General features: G+C 39.6%; 1 protein-coding gene across 1 annotated transcript in view; it reads left to right on the forward strand.

Moving 5' to 3' along the window:
* The first annotated feature begins 17,237 nt into the window (after positions 1–17,237).
* hs6st1a (heparan sulfate 6-O-sulfotransferase 1a) overlaps positions 17,238–21,700 on the forward strand; it is a 58,945-nt gene continuing 54,482 nt past the window's right edge. Inside the window, exon 1 of the mRNA XM_085392257.1 lies at positions 17,238–18,092. Coding sequence (XP_085248383.1) covers positions 17,593–18,092 — 500 coding nt within the window. The 5' untranslated portion in view covers positions 17,238–17,592. The remainder of the gene's footprint in view (positions 18,093–21,700) is intronic.

Consider the following 21,700-nt stretch of genomic DNA (forward strand, 5'->3'; position numbering starts at 1 on the left):
CTGTCAGGAAGTGAAACTAGGGGCTTTCTGAAAGAAAATGCCTATATTTTACAATATTTTACAAAAGTCTCAGCCACCGCTCATTTCTTTATATTTTGCTAGAAAAATTAGAAATCACCGTAGATTTATTGAAACACGCAAATGAAATGAAACTACATTATATAAGGCTAAAACAGAGTTTGTACACTATTAATGAACATTTGGTATAACTTTAATTCTTCTGTTTGGCCCAAACTTTCTTCGGTCAAGCTTTAGTTAGGAACAGATCGACAGGCTTCTTGAAGGACTTTCAAAGCTCTTCTTGGGATGCTGACTGCCTTTTGTTTTGCTCTCTGTGGAGGCCAATCCATGACTGATAATCTTTTAATGTGTTTTTCTATCCAGGTATGTGTTTGTTGCATTGGGAGTTCTTTTAGGATCATTTTCATGCAGAAAAACGAAATTATTGCCAGCTGTTTTAGGCACGTCTTCTTTTGTCCACCAGTTTCCACAAAGTTTTTTAGGGACAAACATGCTGAGATATGCTAAGTTTTTAGCTGACAGATCTTTGGGATTTGCCTTGTTGGCACAAAAACACTATTTTATGCTTGTCAAACTGTGTTATCTTTTGGATTTTTGTAGATTCGACTAAAGAAATGTGAACAATTATGTGTTTTTGCAACAAGCTGGTAGTAACAAAGTGCCTAAAGATACAATTTAAAAATGGTATTTAAGGTTAGGTGCTTTTTCGACGCTTGAATGATTCACAGGGCAGTGTTAAGCAGCTTAACAAACAAAGGAAAATTCCTGTGAAAGTACAGGGACTGGACTGGACATGAGTAAAAAAGCAGCCAATGTGTAAAGAAAAACTTTGAAAGACATTCAGCAAGTCCAGAGAGTTATAGCTAATGGCCACTTTTAGAGGTACACAAAGATTTTGCCCCTGGGAAGCAAAGGTGTGGCTCAAAACTTTTGCACAGCTCTGTATATTTATGTATATTTAGTTAATTATCATTTCTTGCATGCAGCAGCGCCTCAATCCCTATAATTAATGTGTCATTTGCAGACAAACACAAATGTTAATCTTATTTCCCAGCATTTGAGTTCCTTTCACTGCTGCAATAAACATGAATTAGAGAAGTTAAATGATTCTCGACTTCCTCTGAACGCGGTGCAAACATTCTGGGAACAACCTCAAAATTAAGGTAGTGCATGTTGGCAGTGATCGCAGCTGACCCTCATTAACTCTGAGCACTCTTACTGCACTGCTGCAAATGTTTGTTCCCTTGTCCTGAGAAGACACTCTGGCAGGTTCATTGCACAACTGAAACCAAGCTTCTATTAGAATCTGCAATCTGCTCGTGGCAGGGAGACAACGCCGAAGCCAAACTATGCAGCTATCTTTGGAACAATACTGCATTTGCCAATCAGTCATGCCAATAATGTGCAACTAGCATGAGGCAGAAGTTGAGCTAACGGGCAAGAGGGAGGGTAAGGATGAGGGGAGGAAACTTGTGATTGTGAGGTGAAAACCACCTACAGCACAGTAATTACTGTCCATTTATTTCAAAGGAGATAAGCGGTGTGACAGGGGATATTGTGGGTTTCTCTGTGCGAGAACCCAATGCCATGTGGCTCACGAAAGGAAGGACAGACGTGGTGAGGGAAGAGTACAAGGGAAGAAAGAAAGATAAAAAAGGGGGAGGAGTAGGGAAGAAAGAGAGTGAGACAGTGTGAGGTTACGCAGCTTCCATTAGTCGTCCGTTGTCTTCCAAGAACTGGAGCAGCGGCTAGATCAGGTTGCACCTCACTCAAACAAAGAGCTTTGGTTATTTGAGTCCTCTGCCATTGTGCCGGCTAAATTTCCCAAGGCAAATGTTGACAGAGAAAATTGATATTGAGTGCAATATTATTCTTCACCGATCACAAGGCATTTCCTTCATAAAAGTTGTTATCTGTGATGTCTGCATAGCATTCATCTGCTTTTATACAGGACTGGGAAAAATGCCTTTATTGAGAGTTTTTAGACACACAACTTAGATAAAATGAAACTTTAGTGTAAAACAAAAATTCATAATAAAACTTACTTTGTTAAGTAATACAGCTCAAAAACATACAATTTGACTTTTGAGCCAAAAGCTAATCAATAGTGGACTAGGCGGCGGACGGTAGCTATGCACGGCATTTTAAATAAACCCATAATCGTTAAGAACTGCCTTGAAATGTGAAGCAACCTAGTTCCCTCCAGACACACCGCTTATGGACTTTAATCTGTCATGTCTGTGAGAGAAAATAAAATCGTCACACCCACAGGAAATATATGTCCTCGTGCAAAAAGGTTCAAGGGTCAGCTTGTCACGAAAAAATGTTTGAGCTTGCAGAAGATTAAGCCTGCAGTGTTTTGGAGGTCTGTTCTAAAGGAGATTGCAATAATCTTTTGTATGAAGATCCAAAATCTCTATACACACAATAATCAATACAAAAGACTTTGTGAGAAAGGTTTGAATCTTACTGTCACACATACATCACCTTGCACGGTGTGTTAGTATCAAAATGACAGTTTTGGGAAGTTAGGAAAACACATTCAATACTGAAAGTTTAGCAGTGAGAGGGTTCGGCGGCTGAATCAGTGATCTGACTTTGTTTGAACCGTGTTGACATTTTTGGTGAGAAGGGGGAGATCGCTGTCTACTTGAACTGGTAATAATTGTGTTGTGTTTGAGTGAAAAATAAAAAATCAACCTTCAGTTGCACAATAACACACTGCAGCTCCGTCTACTAAAGGTTCAGATTTAACTGCTTCTGATTTGCAGTAGCAAAAAAGTTTTAAAAGAAGAATTTAGGGTCAAAATAATAATGTAATGGCCATGCTTGCAAGTGTGACAAGTTGTCCACCAACGGCTGAGCGAGTGCCGTGAAAACTGTATACATATTTATGGTTGACAGCAGAGATGGGCAAATCGATCCAAATATCGATAGTATCAATGCCAACACTGGGTTTGGTATAAAATTGATAATAGAGTGATAAGATAAATACTTTGTATCTTCTATCTTCAATAGTTTTTGGAGGAGAAATCAAAAAATGTACCTCAAACATGCACAATGAAAAATTTAGGTTAAAAGTATCCATACTGGTATCAGTGTCGGTATCTGCAATACTGGGCCTGTATTTACTTGGTATCGGATAGATACCAACATTTGCAATCTCACGCTTACCACATGATGAATCCTGATGAGTTTCATGATCCTCTCCTGATTAGTGCTTGTCAATGTAGCATTAACCCCAACTCCTACCCTGACCCTCCAATTAAAGCTTGATTATAAAGGGGACCTGCAGCTCATTGTTCAGTCTCTCCTGGCTTTTCGGGTTTCATCTTAGTTGCAGACAGCAGGGGTGGAAAATGGATTTCATGTGTTCAGCCTAAATGTGAGCGGCTCCTTCTTTTTTATGATCTGATCCTGGTGTTGGTGGACCAGATTTCTTTCTCTTGTTGACTGTTTTTGGTTGTCCAGTGCCTACTGGTTATGAGTAGGGTCACAGCATCAAGGTTGTAGTTTGGGATTCCAGTAGGGTGGACCTCAGATAACATGTTTTCTCCTTTTTATAGATCTCCCTTGCTGCTGGCTTCTTTAGGTCTTTTCTTTAATTCGACCTTTTTTGTTTTGTTTTTTTCTTTTTAGTAAGGAGAGGAAACTCTTGTTGGGAGCCTGGGGACATTTGTTGAGGTCCCCTTCCCACACTTGTGCCCCAGTGCCTGTACTTAATTGCATGAGTATAATGGACACTACTTTAGTTTGCAGTGACAGTTGCAGTCAGACAGTCAGTTGGGCTGCTATTTTACCACTGTGATTGTGCATGTCTTCTGTTAGAAATATATATATATTATATTACAGTAATATTTTTACTAGAGTATACTGTTTTTGCCTGTTTAACTTTCTTGCGTTGCAGTCTTGTTTTTGACTTACTGATTTATTACTGCCTTATTGAAATTAACTTGCCACAGCTGCGCCTTGTCAGTAAATAATTTGTGTGCTTTACAATTAAGGTTAATTAGTGTAATATTTCCTGGGGCGTAATTTCCTAGGTGTCATATACAGTGTTTAATAACTTTATTAGGCCACCGCCCAATGCAAGGTTTGTGCCAGTATTGGTAATTATTAAAATAATTATCTCTACCGAGGAGGATATGTTTGTGGTAGCATGTGATTGCGTGTCGTTCTGCCTGTAAGCACGAAAGCTGAAAAAGTGTTGAATGAATTCTGATAAAACTTTGTAGCAGTGTAGAGTCGGGTCATGTTTACAGTCTGTTAAAATTTGGTATACATCCACTGAGTTCAACCGAATGATTTATTCAAATTTACAAAAAGTCTTATAACTTAGAAACTGTGATTCTTACAAGTGTTGTGTGTGTTGTCAACATGTAGAAAGTACCGTAAATATCATGACACATTTGACCTTTGACCTTCAAAGTCAATAGATTGATCTGAAGGTCAAAGTGATAATAATGTTATATTGAGCTATTTACAATTATCTTACTGCCATTGCTTGTATTGACAACATAAAGGCATATAGGGAATGGTTTATGGGGACGCTAAGTACCATGTTACTTTTGACCTCTGACCTCTACAAGGTCAAATAATGCCAGCCTTTCATAAAATTTAGTTTCTTTCAAGCTGTGTGTCATGGTCCTGGGTCATGCGACCCAGTGTTTCTGAGTTCCATGTTATTTTGTTATTTCATCTGTATTCTAGTTTCTTTTCAGTTATCTAGTTAAATTCATGCCTAGTTTATGGTTTTAGTTCATGGGTTATCAGGTTCCCCTTGTGTCATCATCCCTGAGTTAAATATCCCCTTGTTGTTGCGTGTGTCTTTGTCAGGGCTCTGTGTGCGGGCAGGCAGAGAGGAGGATCCAAATGCAGGACTCGGAAAACGGAATGCAACTCAAAAACCTCAGCTTTATTGCTGGCCAGAAAACAAAACATGAAATGAGGACTGAACACCGAAACCAAAAACACACAGGCATAATCTGAGGGTACGACGCGACACTGGGCATGGGAAAACACAGGGCTTAAATACACAGGGTAGTAATGAGGAAATGGGCCACAGAAGGGAGACACAGCTGGGAGAGATCAGGGCTAACGAGACATGGGGAACAAAGCTGCACACACTAACATAAGACAAAGTCTTTCACAATAAAACAGGAAACATGAATCACAACTCAGAGACATGGACTCAACACAGAGACAGAAAATGAAACATGGAACTGAACTATACATGAAACCACCATTCCTAAAACATGGATAATAGAAACATGAAACTCTAATAATGATAATAATAATAATAATAATAATAATAATAATAATAATAATAAACATCACAACAAGATAATGAGAAACAATCCAAAACACCAAGATAACTGAAACACAAAATACCAGAGAAACAAAGAATAATCCATGATGCAAAAGTGAACCAAAACATAATAAACTCAAAATACTGGGTCCAACGGACCCAGAACCGTGACAGTCTTATTCTGTCATGTTTCAGGTCTGCATGGTTGATGTTGTCAAGTTCGTGTCATGTGTGCTTCTCGTCATGTTTTCCTGTTTACTTTGAAAGTCCGGTTTCCATGTCGTTGCGTTCAGGTTTACGTTTTTCTGTGCATCATGTGTTCGTTCTAGTCGGCTGTTTCCTCATGTGTCTCCAATTCCCCTGATCACCTCATGTGTCTATTTAAGTCCTCCGTCTTCCTGTGTTTAGCGTTGCGTCGTCTGTGTTACTTCACTCCATGTTTTTCATAGTCTTCATCGTCATAGTCTTCAGAGTTATCGTAGTTATCTCAGTTTTAATAGTTTTAATAGTTTCTTCCCAGTTTAGGTTCCTGTTTAGTTGTTACTCCTGTTCTGCTCTTGCTCTCGTTTTTGTTCATGATCACCAGCCACAATAAAAGGCTCGATATTTGCTTAGAGTTAATTCCGTCCACACCTGGGTCCTCCAAACACCCTCCACACGGTCTCTCCCACAGATCGTGACACTGTGCATGAAATTCTAATGCCTTTAGTTTGAAAACTTCTTAAAGTATGTTCAAAAACAAGAAAGAAACAAAATGAATATATGCAAAATACAATACTATTCCCTTTACAGTAAATGTCACCCAAAGAGCGAGCTGCCTCGGCGAAGGTTTACGTTCTCTGAGTGAGAATGTTTAATCCACCAATATGTGTAATTAATATTACATTACATATATATATCTTTTTATTAAAACATTTTTAAAATATAATTTTTGTTGTTATCCATGAATTTTCAAATTTACAATTTTATTTTGAAAAGCAGAAAAAATATTATTTTTTGAGTAAGATATTAAATTACAGCTATTTACTTGCATTCCTGAACATTTTATTTTAGTGATTGAAGTTTATGCTTGATCAAATTCCGACTTCTCGGAGAAGTCGGAATTTGATTATAAAAACGGATTATAAAAATGCAAATTTCGTTAAGTTTTCTTTTTTGTTATATTTGTGCTTCCTTGTTTTTTGCTCTAATACATTTCTTAAGCATTGTATACTTTACTTACTTTAATACAAGGAAAAGTAAAAAGATATGGCAAGCCTATGCTGCATGAGAAATGCAGGCGTATTTCTAGTTCTATATCTAATTTATCACAACATAATTGTCACTGTGTGGAAAAATCATGTTGATGAGATGAAAGAAAGGCCGCTGAAGCAAATGCACTGTCAGGAGGTGGTGCACTCCAGCCGGTCGTTGAGAATCGCTGATCTGACACCAAATCCACACACACAATGATTACGCATAGGGGCACAAAGCAGCACATGAAAGCAGCCCATAAGCCATGATAAATATAAACACGCCGCACATGTCCTGATGCATCATTTTGCAGGAATACTGACAGAAGATAAAGTCAGGCATACTCACCGGGGCAGAGCTACCACATACAGTACATTAAGAATGAGTCTTGTGTTGCTACCCTCACAGAGAACAGAGCCCCTCTTGATACACACACTAGTATTAATGATCACAGTCATATAGAACAAATATAGTAGACATTTCAACCCAACCAGCTTTTTTTCTTTGGAGGAGTTCATATCTTTATCCGGGGGGAGCTCAAGGGAACACAGTTAGAATGGCTCATTAACATCATACAACATACACATTCCCACAAATGTATACTCGCTTGTTTAAAAAAACATGTGCATACGCTCCAGCATATTTGCACGTCTGTATGGCTAACGTACATGCACTTATGTCTAACACACACTCGCATGCATCAAACCTCCTGTGTGCCCTCCTCAAACACACACTCAAACAGACTGTGGAATGTAGGAACTACATGGCGCCCAGTTTTGTTTTCTTTCGACAGTGTGCACTTCCCCTTAGGCACATCCAAAGAAAATATTTGTGTCTGAAACACTCTGAAAGTTCAGGGAATAATTCATTTCTGGGCTTCTTGATGAAAAAATGTTTTTTTTATTTATCTTCGGCCTGTGTATTTATAAGGGAGAGCAAACAAATGCGTGATTGCGTTCATGACAACAACAAAAAAAAAGAGAGTTTGGTGTGTGCGTTTGTGTCATTTTCTGCGTGCGTGCTTTTAATACCTTCCTGCTCTTGTTTTCATGTTCTTTGCACACAGTGGTATTCGGTCCTGGCCGCTGGCTGAGTAAAAAACAAAAAAAGGGGGGGGCACGTACAAACAGAAGGAGGGTGTGTGAATATGATGTGTGTGCTTGTTTGTTTGCAGGGAAAAAATCTTAAAAATCAGGAAATGACAGATATGTAAGCACCGTGAATGAACCCTCTTTAGCTTGTCAGCAAGAGAACCAACAATAACTGAGGGTGTTTAATGTCTCTTCTGCACATGTAAATATTTATATGCTTTTATTTTCATGCATTTCTCATATTTGTTTCTCATAGTTTACAGATATAAGAATGTTTATTGGAAGTTTCTTCCTGTTAAAAGGAAGTTTTTGCTTCCCATTGTCGCCAAGTGCTTGCTCATAGGAAGTTAACTGATTGTTGGGGTTTTCTTTAAAGTATTATAGGGTAAAGACTAGAGATGGCACGATACCACTTTTTTATGTCCGATACCGATTCCGATATCATAAATTTGGATATCTGTCGATACCGATATGAATCCGATATAGTGTTTTTTAATCAACAAAACTGTTTTTTTTTTTTAATATCTTGCTGCATTTTGTATAAGTTCATACTCAAGTTTAAAACAACAACTACACTAAAGCTATTCTGTTATACCTGTATGCAAAAAAAAAAAAAATTTCATAGTTCAGCAATACTGATCAATCTAATAAACTTAAACCTACACCATCCTCCCTATTCTGGTATTTTAAAGAGTACTTAGCGTAAATATTAAGCAACCTAACTAATAGGGTTCCAACTCCCAGGAACAACAAAAATAAATAAATAAAAAATAGGGAACCACCCCTCACGCTCCACCTCATGATGCTTAATCGACGTAATCAACCTTAATTTGATGCAGTGTGAAAAAAAAATGCACAGAAATCAATTATTTTTCAAGAAATATTAAATAGATTCAACATCTTTCTTCAACAAAATTGCAGACTGCACAGATGATACCTTCCCAAAGTAAAAAGTACTATAGCTTACTAGGGTATATATATTAGACTTAATAGTCACTATATACAGTAATTGACTTCTATTCATTTTACATCAAATTAAAACTTTGGGTGTCAGATAATTATTTATTAAAAGCTAGACATTTTAAATGAGAATAAGAAAGAAAAGTATGTCTTTGTGCCCTCTTTTCCCTGTTAATGCCCTATCGGCCCCCCTGGCTAAACTTTGCTAGATCCGCCCCTGCACAGTTACCAGCCGTCAGCTACAAAAGATCCTCGAGTAGAAAGTAATATTAAATAAATTCTAACAACAGCTTATCAAGCGCTGCTGTTGTTCAGCCGCTGGTTTCCTCTTTCTGGTGCAAAGTGGGCCAAAAACAAACCAGAGAGACGGAGTCGCGACAGAAAAGCCGATCAGCTGATCATTAAGCAGTTTCATGATTGAAGTAGCAGCAGTAGAGGCAGTCGCTTGTTAAGCTTAACGCAGGAATGCTTTACAAACATTCAGAGATGGACTTACACACTTGCTTTACTTCTCTCGGGATAACTTTGTCGGAGATGAAATGCCGGGTTGCTAGCGAAGCTCCACATGCTATCCAGACCACCGACAGGTCACAAATGCCACAGCCGCTCTATCACGTGATGCATACTGCTCCGACGTGCTAACGTTCTGAGGTGAGTTACGCGTGTTGCAAGTTTTGTGAGGTGCTTTCGTGATATTTAATGGATCGGATTACATTTTTTATTTTTCTCCGATATCCGATCCAGTAATTTAGGTCAGTATCGGACCGATACCGATACGTAATATCGGATCGGTCCATCTCTAGTAAAGACCCTATAATACTTTAAAGAAGTATTATAAGAAGTATTATATACAACAGTTGCTTCAAGGAGCTTTATATTGTAAGGTAAAGACCTTACAATATAAAGCTCCTTGAAGCAACTGTTGTTGTGATTTATATAAATAAGATTGGATTGAATTCAATGACTCAGTCTCAGTAGAGTAAAAATAAGACAGCAACCTTCTTGAAAGTAAGAAAAATCGGTGGTTTTGCTGTAGTTACATTTTTTTCACATCTGGGAATCAGTTGCAAGTAGATGTGATGACCAATTGGTCTCCCAGACATTAAGCAGGCAGCCAACCACTTTGAAGGGTCACCTGGTCTGAAGCAGCCTATCTGACTCAGACTGACTGCAGTCACTCTCGGACAGATTGGCAAAGGGTTGCAAATGACTGCCATCTAATTAATAAACACAGACAGACTTTTTGCAAAGTGTTGGCAATTTAAGTCAGTCTTCACCAATGAGCGTAATTCATCTGTGGATTCAACTCAATTGGTTGCCTACTGGTTGTATTCTTGCATAAAACCAAGGTTGCTGAGTGAAAATGTCACTTTGATGTGAAATCGCTATCGTGCAGCAGCTATCTCACTGTTTGTGGAGGCAGAGTCAATTCTGGACTGGAGTTAATGCAAATTTCTGTTTAATGTGAATTTATACATACGTAGAATTTCCTTTGTACGTCAACATATTTGCAACAGAAGGCAACTAATTTGCAATTTTTAACCATTCAATTGCTGTAATTTGTGTATTATCACAAGTATATTGCATGGAATTGCCAACTTGACCCCATTCAATCACAGAATTACTTTTTTGACATGTCAAAAATACTTTGAAAATCACAGCTGACTCCAAGCGCTGGCAGACCTGCTTCCTCTCTTCGAAGTCACAGTTTCAAAAGCATCATTGTTTTTCTTATTGTGATCGTAGCATAACCTAGATAATATATTCTATGCAGATATACATGCTGATGTTGGTTCTGAATATAAAATACTGTAAAATGAAAGTATTTGGATGACTTTTAAGAATACTGTCTAAATATTTATTGACTGGCCGACTTCCCGGCAACATCTTATGATTCATTGAGAATCTTGGTAACATGTGACCAGCATTCAAATTTCAAATCTTACATCTCTAAAGTCACCCAGGCTTGTATTTTCCTAATAAACTGCAACTTTAACTACACACTTTTCCCTCCATCTACAAATTCCCTTTTCATGTTTCTCCAGAGCAGGACAACTATAATGTTAACGAAACTAAGTCGCACATCATCATTCTTGCTTTCCTTCAGCAGCGTCCAGTGATAGTTAGAACTCATTTAAAAAATGTACAGCAGATGTGCTAAGACCTTATTCCAGCAATGGATCACCAATGAACTGATCAGGGCATTTTAACTACTCCATGGTGCTATATCAAAATCCAGGCTTTTGAGGTTGTAGCACCCAAAAAATGTGGAACAAACTGCCTTCTTCTATGGTTCATTTTAAATGTCTGCACCAAAAAGTTTGGGCTAGTATTAAAATTGTTGCTTGTACGCAAGTATGCCTGCACATATGTAACATATGTATATTGCTAAACACATTTATTAGACCACATGTTACAAAAGCAAGAAAACACAACTCTGTATAGATAAATAGAATTATTTTAATATATTGGTTCCACAGTAAAACAAAAAAATGCACCCCTGTTTTTTGTATGAATATAGCTCAGGGATTCAATGTGTAGTTTAACATCTTTATCCTGACAGATCGGGGAGTTTCACTGGCCTGGCCCACTTAAAGTCAAAGTGGGCTGCATGTGGCCCACAATGTAAAATGAGTTTGACATCCCTGCTCTAGTCCAATCATCTTTCTGCCTGCCTTCTTTAAGTTAATCACTCTGCGTACTTTAAATCTCACTGCTCATCTGTCATTCTCCGTTGCAGACGCCTTCATGGAACGCACCTCCTCCCCCTCTTTATCTTCACCGCCACCAGCGCCTAGACTCTGGGGGGGGGGGGTCCTGCCCTAAATCCTATCACCACTGGGATTCCGTTCTGCTGCAATGGGCCATCGGAGTCTAATTGCCAAGTAGCTAAATTGAATTCTGTATATCAATAAATCACGTTCAGTTCCTTCTAATGACCTCTCCTTATTGAAATAACATTTATTCCAATCAAGACATTTAGCATTAAGCTCACGTCTCCTCATTACTGGATCTAACTAGCAGGCCGGCTAGCAGAGCCTTTAACTTCATCATTACGTCAAGGCTTCCACTAGTGGTATTCTTGGGCTAACTAAACAATAACTACTTGCACACACAAAAAAACAAGGTTTAAGTATCTAAAAGCAACATTGTGTACAAAACAATTAAGACAATTGGAAACAATTTCATGCTTTTAACGCTTTTTAAAATTATGCGTTTAAGAGAGTTCATGCTTTTTAAGGATCTGTAGCCACCCTGTAAAATACGTAGCTCTCACTTCATTATCACAAAATAAATCTCATCTATACATTATGGCTTAGACACATTAATATAATGCATTTGTACAAGAGAAATAGAGAGACTCGATGTGTGCATGGACACTGAAGCGGGACATAATCCACAAGTCAAAGCCTCTGGAAACAGCATGGAAATATCCATCTAAACAGCAACATTATGCAAAGGCAACAATAAACTGGTTCTCATGATAAACAGACTGTCATATCTCTATACCCAAGCCAGAGGGCAACACACTCAGTGACATCCATCTTCTTTAAGTAACGCTGCTCGTAATGGCACTGTGCATGGCGGGAGCAGAACACACACACAAGTTAACACTGCCAAACACACAGTATTAATATGCTCACTTGCACTCTCTCTCTCAGCCTGACACACATATATAGACTCTCCCAGTATTTAATACAACTGGGTAATGCCAGGGGCGAGGCAGAACTCATAATCACGAGTGTGTTTAACAGCGGTGTGACAGGCGGATGCTGCTTCACTGTAAGTAAAGCACATGTAAATAAGCGGGCTGAATTATTCAAGACGGGAGACTGGCTCGCTCGTGCTGGCTCACCCTCACACACTCAGATCCAGAAAATGCTGGGATAATCTCAGGAAAAAATGCCTTTGCTTGTCAAGGTGCAAACAGTCCAAGACGGAGCCAAGCAGGAGTGCTTATCATGCAGCGGGCGTAGTGAACTCACGTGATGTGCCTGCAGATTCAGGAGTTTGGTGAAGTTGTGAAGAGGCACATGTGGCTTCCACAAGGCTCAGGGGAGATGTCAGGGATGTGTACGGGATGACAGAAGAGTTTTGTGCTGCATATGACCAGATGGGGATGAAAGAAGAAAATAAAAAAATAAATAAACATATTTCTTGCAACTTTATTTTACAGCAGACTTTTCCTGTTTTTTTCCAACTTGATATTCTTGGACTGTACTGGAGTAGCTTTGCTTTCATATACTGGGTTTCGTTGGCTCCCTTTAAGCCAACTTCGCTATGATTGGCTGCCTTTCATAAACAGATGGTTTGAACAGCAGTTGGGTGGGGCTTATGAGCTCATAGCCAGAGCTGCGTGCCTGAGATGACCATATTAGGGATTTCCATACTCACTGACATCCTAGAGATCCAAGAAAAAGTATTTGGAGCAGTCTGAAGACAAGGATTACTTGCACATACCCTGACAACATTAATAATAATATTATTATGACATTCAAGTTTGTCTTATAAATAAGAAAATGAGCAGTAGGACCACTTTAATTAAAAATTTCAGGCTTTAATATTTGATTAACATGGACAATGTGACACTAACACATGTACAGCATCTCTCAGGAACATGCGTCCAAGTGCACATCTATCTGTGATTTGTTTTTCCCCCCATATTTCACGTCTTGATCATAATTTACTCTTCAGGTAAAGTTCAATGTCTCTCTACAGTTTATTTCAGTGATAGACGTGGCACAGTCACTCTTTTTGCTGGCAGTTTTGTCTGCAGCCCTTTCCATATGATGGCTTTCTTGCAGCTTTCCCAAAGTAGCATTTGCTGCCATTCTTTGTCTTATTTAAACATTTTCGTTAGATGTTTTATCGACCAAATAATCAGCAGTTCAAATTCCTGCTATTTCATTATTTGCTGAGTGAAGTTGATAAGTCGAAATGTTTGCTTTGTTTGGTTTATGTCTTCTTTATGTTTCTAAAGCCCAAACTGGCATCATTAAATGCCATTATGATAATAGAAAACATCTAAAAAAAATGCTTACAAGCTGTAAAGGAAGGCGTATAATTACATGCACAAGGCAAGAAGGTGAAAGGCTCCTGTAAAGCGCTGCCAATAACAAGAGGAATGCCTGGACGCAGACTTTAAACCACAAATTTGCACAGACAACTTTCAGATGTGAGCCAGATTTTCCTCAGGCAAACAAAGGCATTTGTGGTTTGGAGTCTGTTAGCAGTGGTGTCCCTTTATTGAGATAGCTCACACAGCAAATAACTACACTCTAATAAGGGACAATATTGTTAAGGGTTTGTGACTAACACATAGCTTTATTAGGAATCAATCGTTTCATCATTCTACTCATGCCAGATCAATTATAACACATTAGTGCAGTTTCACTCTGAAGGTCTAAAATGGACTATGTAACCTCTGGAATAACACGTGGAGAGAATCTGTATCAAAACCAATCTGTTAATATCTCTTTGGGGTTCCTGCAGCTTAAGGCGTGTTAGATTTTTAAGCCTTTTTAATATCTTTTTGTTTTCTAAGAAAAGCTGAAGGGAAAAAAAACAAGATTAGGTAATGTAAGAGTTGCTTGGGTTTTGTGGTTTGGCTGAGGCTGTTTGTGAACATTGAAGCGACACATCCAAGATAGCTGATCTGAGATCTTCAGGGCTTAAACAAAGTTGCTGATTCCCAATGTGGCGAGTTTTGCACACTTGTTGCACAAAATCCACAGCGCCTCATATACATTGCCTGTTTTCAACCAAACCACAAAACCCTGCGATATTGATTGCATCTGCAGTTCCCTGTGACATTGCTGACAAGCAGCCAGTGCACCTGACCTGAGCTTCCCTGCAGTAAAATAAGCTATAATTGTTGCTGGCTGTGCTTCTGATCTGCCTAACTTAAATCTGAGAGTCATTCGGTTTTGATGTATTTAGTTTATGTGTTACCAATTAACTGAATGTGAGAAAAAAAGAGAGTCATAAAAACTGCCCATGTTTCAACATGTTCAAGGGATTTGAACTATAAGTGTAAGACGTGTTAATACCAATCACGGTCTGTTTTGTGCATTTTTTTCATTAATCTGAGGGAACCGTGTTGTCAATAACGGTAAATAAAACCCAAGAATATTTAACGATTAAAGCTTTTATGTGTGTGTGTGTGTGTGTGTGTGTGTGGGGGGGGGTAGATTTAAAGTAGCTAAAAATGAAAGAATATTTATATAAGTGGCCAATTACAGCCTGACTCAACGCGTAACTCAACATCAACCGAAACCTCTCTAAGTGAAAGCATACCCTCATACCTTACTTGCTTACTACCCACAGCCAACAAACTGCTGTTTTCACAACCCCAGTCTGCTGATGAGGCCGATCTTCCTGATTAAGCCTCATTTAAGAGACATGTGGGAATCAGGGCGGGTAGTTTGGTGAGATTAGAGGCACATTCATTTCGCTCTGTCACATTACCACAATAAACATCTGCAATAACAAATGTGTGAGAACCTGCGAGCTAAACCACAGGGAGGGCAAAGAAAACACACCGTCAGCTGTGATGAAGCAGCACCTGGCTGTTAAAACATGCCTCTTTCTTCCACTCGCACATGTGATCAGTCAAAACATGTTCGACATTAATCGCCCCGAGGAATCGCGTAAATATGCCTGACAAGTTGGAAGGCTGTCTCGAAGAAAAGCGAGCAGGAGGACTCTTTACTGACCACCAGCGGGAGCAACGCGAGAAGCAACGTGAAGCACAGGGGGAAGGTTGATCTCATGGTTGTCGGATATTCGGTGCTTTCTAGTAAATGAGCTAGGGGAGCTTTGCTCAACAGAAACTTGTACCTAATGCTGCTTTTCTGGCTGTGTGAAGTGTGTCTTTGTGATGGAGATTTCGAGGCTATTTTAAATATATTTATATAAATTCTTAATTTATTGAGCAAGAGGAAAAATAACACAATATTGGGTTACCCCAATCTAAAGATGAAAACAGAGAAAAAAAAATAACAACAACAAAAGGAAGTTAGAAGATTTTAAATAAAACATGTGCCTATAAAAATGTGGATTTATAAGTAATGTGTTTTTGAGAAAATATCTTTAAAAATTTAAGAAGTAGTGTCCTTACAAAAACATACAAAAGGCTATATTTTCAGAAAATCATCGTCTTTTTGCCAGATCTTTTGAAACTAATAAAAAATGCAGGGGCCGTTTAAGGACCATCCACTCCGGCTTTTGTTTTCTGTTAGGGGAAGGTATTAGCAAACAGATCTGTGAATAATCAAATTACTGCAGAGTAAATGCCACACAGACCCACAGGAGCCGGGTCCCCAAAGCCCCTGAGACTGCAGCATTCATAGGCTCATCACAGGTACTGTACAGACTAATTCAACTCCAGAGATATCGAAACCACTCTGCAGTTACTAAAAATTTACCGTTTGTGATGAGTGTGTATAAAAAGGTTTAAAATAAAAATTCTTTTATTTTTATTTGAAGTCCTTTTTCTGAAACAAAACTAAAACTCAGTCCTGGTGAGGTAGGACATTTTCTGTATGGTGTTTTATTGTGTTAGTTTTTGTTGAATGTCTTTCTTAATTATGACATTTTCATGTGACCTGGCATGGAACCACAGACGTAGATTAGCAGTTCTGCTTTAATCTGGCATTACATTACATTACATCTTCTATTCTTTTGTATTTTTATGTACATAAATGTGTGTTGTCCCTGGTGAAACAATAATATGTACTTACAAAACACACTAAGGTCAGTTTGGAACATTTTCTGAGCACAACTTGACAGATGGATTTTGCTACGTTGGTTTATGGAGTCATGGGTCGTCTACATGCTGTAAGTGTGCTGCCAGCACAAAGTGTCCTATCAGTTAATTTTAGAATTTGGTATTTATAGTTTGGTATTGATTTCTGTTTCGTTTCTGTTTTCAAATCAGTTGAGTTCCAAGTAATTCCCAGAGTTGAGTTCCAGTTCAGTAAAAAAAAAAAAAAAAAAATGTCTGAAATGTTTTCATTTTCACTTAATATTTTTTATATATATATATATATATATATATATATATATATATATATATATATATATATATATATATATATATATATATATATATATATATATATTTTTTTTTTTTTTTTTTAAACTTTGAAATTCCTATTACTTTTTTAAACTATAGGTTTTATTTTTATTACCATTTATGTGTTAATGTTTTTTTCCACACCCAGTTTTTAGTTCACTTTTAGTTATCTGTCTGCTCAGAACTCCTTTGAATCTTGGCTTCCACATTAGAATAATTTAAGGAGAAAAAAAGTCTAAAAGCTACGCTGATATTAATGAGAAAAAGCAAAAACTGAAGGATTTAAACAATAAAAGTAAAAGTAAAAGAGCAAATGTATTTTGAAAGTGAAAACATAAACTCAGAATACAACATTATAACCACTATGACTCATTCAAATCCCCCTGTTTGTAAAATAATCCAATACAAAGTATTTAACTACAGCTCGTTACTGTAACGCTCGATCTCGCTGTCTATTGGCTGCTGGCAAATGCCGCGGTCGTTACATGTCAACCAACAAATTAAAGCGATTCTCCTTTCACTAGATTTTCAGAGAAAGAGAGAGGGAGTGAGAGAGGTTGAAAGGTAGGTTTCGCGCTGCATCCTGGGTACATAGCTCCACTGTGATGCAGTGAGCCTGTTGTGTTGACTGGACACCAAAGTAAAGTGAAACTGGAGCGGGTCGGCTCCGAGGGGCTCTCCGAGCGAGTTACGATGCGTCTTTCACGGTGTTGAACGGTCGCGGTGAGCCATGAGCCAACTTCGCCGGTCGCCTCGAAGCGGAATTAGCCACTGTTGAGCCCCGAAAACGATTCCTTCTCGGAGGGGGGAAAGCAAAAATGAAGAAGCCGAGCGCCCTGCTCCCCGTTGCCGGCTTGACTGGGAAATGGTAGCGTGCTGTAGGGACCGCACTGGGAAGGATCATGGTCGAGAGGAGCAGCAAATTCTTGTTGATCGTCGTCGGATCCGTGTGTTTTATGCTGATTCTCTATCAGTACGTGGCCCCCGGGGTGATCAATTTCGGCTCCCCGCACGGTTATTTCACGGAAGAAGACGAGGGGGACATCTTCCCCACTCCGGACCCCCACTACGTTAAGAAATACTACTTCCCCGTTAGGGACCTGGAGAGGACGATTGATTTCCAAATTAAAGGGGAGGACGTGATCGTGTTTTTGCACATCCAGAAGACCGGGGGGACTACCTTCGGTAGGCACCTGGTGCAGAATGTCCGTCTGGAGGTCCCCTGCGACTGCAGACCGGGCCAGAAGAAGTGTACCTGCTACCGGCCGAACCGCAAGGAGACCTGGCTGTTCTCTCGGTTCTCCACCGGCTGGAGCTGCGGTTTACACGCAGACTGGACGGAGCTCACCAACTGTGTGCCAGGGGTCCTCAACAAGAAGGAGAACAAGCAGAAATCCCTGAGGTGAGACTGGGAGGTGTTTGGTGTAGTCAGGCTACTGTAGACTATGGAAAAGACACAAAGTGTGGTTTAGGTTCTAATCCCCCAAACTGCGGAGGATTTTGTTTGTCTGAAACTTTAGAGCTCTTCTCCATTGGAGGTACAATAAGGTCACTGAAAGCTCGTAAAAACTTACAGTTGATAAATAAACTTATGTCACTCAGTCAAACTGCCTTTCAGTTCTTAGCAGCTTCTTTCTGTTCATGACATATTTTACTTCATCCCCCTGGAGACATTTTAAAAGGCATAATAGTCACTGGTTTAAAGATCATCTCTCCTCATAAAAATATCAAAAGTCCACCTGGAGCAGGTTTTTTTTTTCTTTTTTAATCGCAGGATTGTTATTGTGATCCCAGAGAAGATAAAGCACAACAGAGGGTAATATAAAGGTGTTATAGTCTCATAAACGAATGTAACAAACGCATGAAAATCCCCACAGCTTCTTCACGGATGTGTTGTTCTCTGCATGGGACAGCATTACCATATAATTTTCATAAAGTCATCTATCTGTAGGTCGAGAATAGATGCTGAGAGGCAAATGTTGATTGACATTTCAACACTACACTGTCACGAAATGCCACAGGAGCTCAGCAGCATCTCTGACAATTGTTGATCGGTGCCAATATCAGGGTGCCCTCCCACTGAATCGTACACTGAGATTTGGCTGAATTTATTTCAGGAGGGCTGTAATACATCCAGGCAAGATTTCCGCTCAGTAATAATCCCTCGCTTTGACTGCGAGGTACCCAGACACAATGCGCATCTTATTAAGTTATAACCCATTTCTTCTCCACGCCTTCCCCATTGTTGTTGCCCACATATTGCATCCCTCACCCAGACATATTGACGGCTGTATCAACTTCCATTTCACTGCACCCCTGTGGTTAAAGGGTACGCTTGTTGAATGGGTTATGTGTCTTTGTGTTGTCTGAGCTTGTTCAATATTTTATTTTGGCTATGGATGATCAATAGGACAAAGAGGGATTAGAAATTGTGGAAATTTGTCTGTCTGGCAGCCAGGCGTGGTGGAGATGTCAGGCCGGCTGCTCTGCTTCCCATGGCTGCTCAGACTGGGGGATCAGTGCTGCAGGCTGGGCTGGGCTTGGCTGGTAGAGGGGGAGGGAGATCGGGGGACCCTGCGGGGGTTTGGCTCCGCTCTAATCCGGGTGATTATTACCACTGGGACGCGCATACACACATACACATACACACACTAGCAGTGGTATTTGCTACTGGCGTCTGTCCTGACTCCTGTGGTTTCCCTGGGGCAGAGGTGATAACGTGTTCGGCCATTCTGCATGGAGGGCTGAGATATCACCGTGGATGCAGGATAAACTGCCTTTCATCACTTTGTGAACAGTTTCTGAGCCCGCGCGCACCTGAAGAGGCCACAGGAAAAGAACGAGACAAGAAGGCAGAGAAGATGAGAGTAAATATGCACGAGTGAGAGCACAGATGACAGACGATCGCTTGGCCCGGGTGTAATCGACTGTCTGAGCACTCGGGGCAGGAAAAACAAGGCACTGCAAGGGTAAAAACGGCCTAAAGGAAACTGTGCCGCTCCAAGCTGTGTACAGCGCAACTTTCACAAAGAAGAGAAGTGAATAACTGCAAAGAAACAAGAAGCGCTCTCTGTTTCTCTCTCTGTCACGGCTCTGTTTGTTCCTTTTTCTCCCTCGTTGCCTCTTTTTCTGGCCTCTGTCCTCATTGTTCGGTCCTCTTGTGGCACTCTTATAATGCTGGGAGCATTTATCTTGAGGGCATTGTCGTGCAAAGGCGAGTTAAAGCGTGAATTTAAAGGTGTCAGTGTGGCATTTCTCGGTGTCCCCCCAACCCGCAGCTTTCCGATCAACTGCGTATATTCGTAGTGCGTTTATGTTTGAGGAAGTGGGTTTGAGTGAATCTATGTCTGTGTGAAACGGAAAATGATTATTTAAAACAGACCTATGTAGCAGGAGCAGTTGTTGTGCTGACAGATCCAGCATCCCTCTCTCCGCAGCTGTGCGCTCATACAGCTGTCAAGTGGATTTTACACAAACGTCTCAAATGCTGCAAAAATAAAATGTGAATTAGGACCATTTCCATCAGCTGGATTGAGGCACATAAATACACCACCTGGCTGTCAACGAAAATATATATCTGCAGGAAAACCTGAATAAAGTCCAGACAAACAAACATATTTAAGATTTAATAGTGGACAAGTCACTAAAGATGGCTACCACTACTACTACTGTAAGGGTATGTGAATACATCCCAAACTCATTCAGTTTGGCTTTGCTTGGTATGCTGTGCTCTATATGATATGGATATTTCCTGAGTTTTAATGTAAGCCAAACATCTATTTCATGTCTATGTCTTTATGTTCACACGCCCTTAATGAAAATCGATGAGCTTTCTCCCACAGTGTTTTGGCAGCACACCAGTCCTTTTCATCCGTGTAGCAGGCTACCAGGGTTAGCCTTGCAGTGTTTCCCCGAGGTTAACTGTCTCCAGAAGTGGATGGGAGGGTTGAGGAAGCTTATCGGTGGGGTTGCAGCTGTAATGACATCAGCAGGAGAGCCACCAGGGTCGTGGTCAGGATTGGCTTCTCTACCAGCAGAGCTTCTTGCAGCGTTGTCTCTTGCTACTAGCTTCATGTGGGATGCATATTAAGAAATAATAATGATGACTAGGAGATTTTAGGGCTGACTTTCGGACGCTGGGGTTGTCGTTGGGTTTAAGTGGAGCTAAAGTGTTTTAAAGCTTTTACTCGTCGCTCAGTCACATGGTGAAACAGAGAGCAGAGGAGAGAAATGACAGTAAAACAGAGCAGATGCACACACTGAGCTGGAGTGAAATTAAGACTCATATAATATGTAATTATCATTAATGAAATGTTTCATTCTTACATTGTTTTAATTTTTTGATTATATTTTATCCCATTTTAATTGATTTATGCTTTGATGCAGTGATTCCCAAATTGCGGGCGGGGCCCCCTGGTGGGCCACAAAAGTATTGCATGTGGGGCAAATTACTAATAGAAAATCAGTTTGAGATTACTCAAGTATGTACAGTTCCATATTTATTTAAATTTGTGTATTGATGTCAAACGTTAATTAAAACTGGTAATATGGGTTGGTTAGTCTGTGGTAGTACTCATTACTGCTTTTGTATTGAAGTTTGTGTCAAAGTGGCAGGTGGGTCACTCACTGGGCTCAGCAGTTTGCATATGACTTGGTAGCATTAGCAATTTATAGCCAAGAGCCTGTTTCTGTTTGTTTGTTTTAAATAAAAATTTCAAGGAAACGCATCACAATCACAGATTCCATGGGATTTTCAGGTTTTTAAGTAGGCTGTAGGACTCTTGACTTTGGGAACTTCTTTAACGTGATGATGAAATCAAAGAACTTTGTCTTTGCTTGTTTCGTTCTGCTGATTAAGCATACCAGCAAAAAACCAAAAAATACTTTCAAGCCTTTTGTGAAAGAAGTATCAATATGGTTTTTGTCCAAACAAGTGCATCCATTAATAAAATTCTGCGATATTTGACAGTTGCCTAATTTATTAACTGTTTCTAATTATGTTTATATGGG

The sequence above is a fragment of the Rhamphochromis longiceps genome, linkage group LG19 (genome assembly GCF_057381845.1).
Source record: "Rhamphochromis longiceps isolate RC_006_pf linkage group LG19, R_longiceps_female_GT1.1, whole genome shotgun sequence".
NCBI lineage: Eukaryota > Metazoa > Chordata > Actinopteri > Cichliformes > Cichlidae > Rhamphochromis > Rhamphochromis longiceps.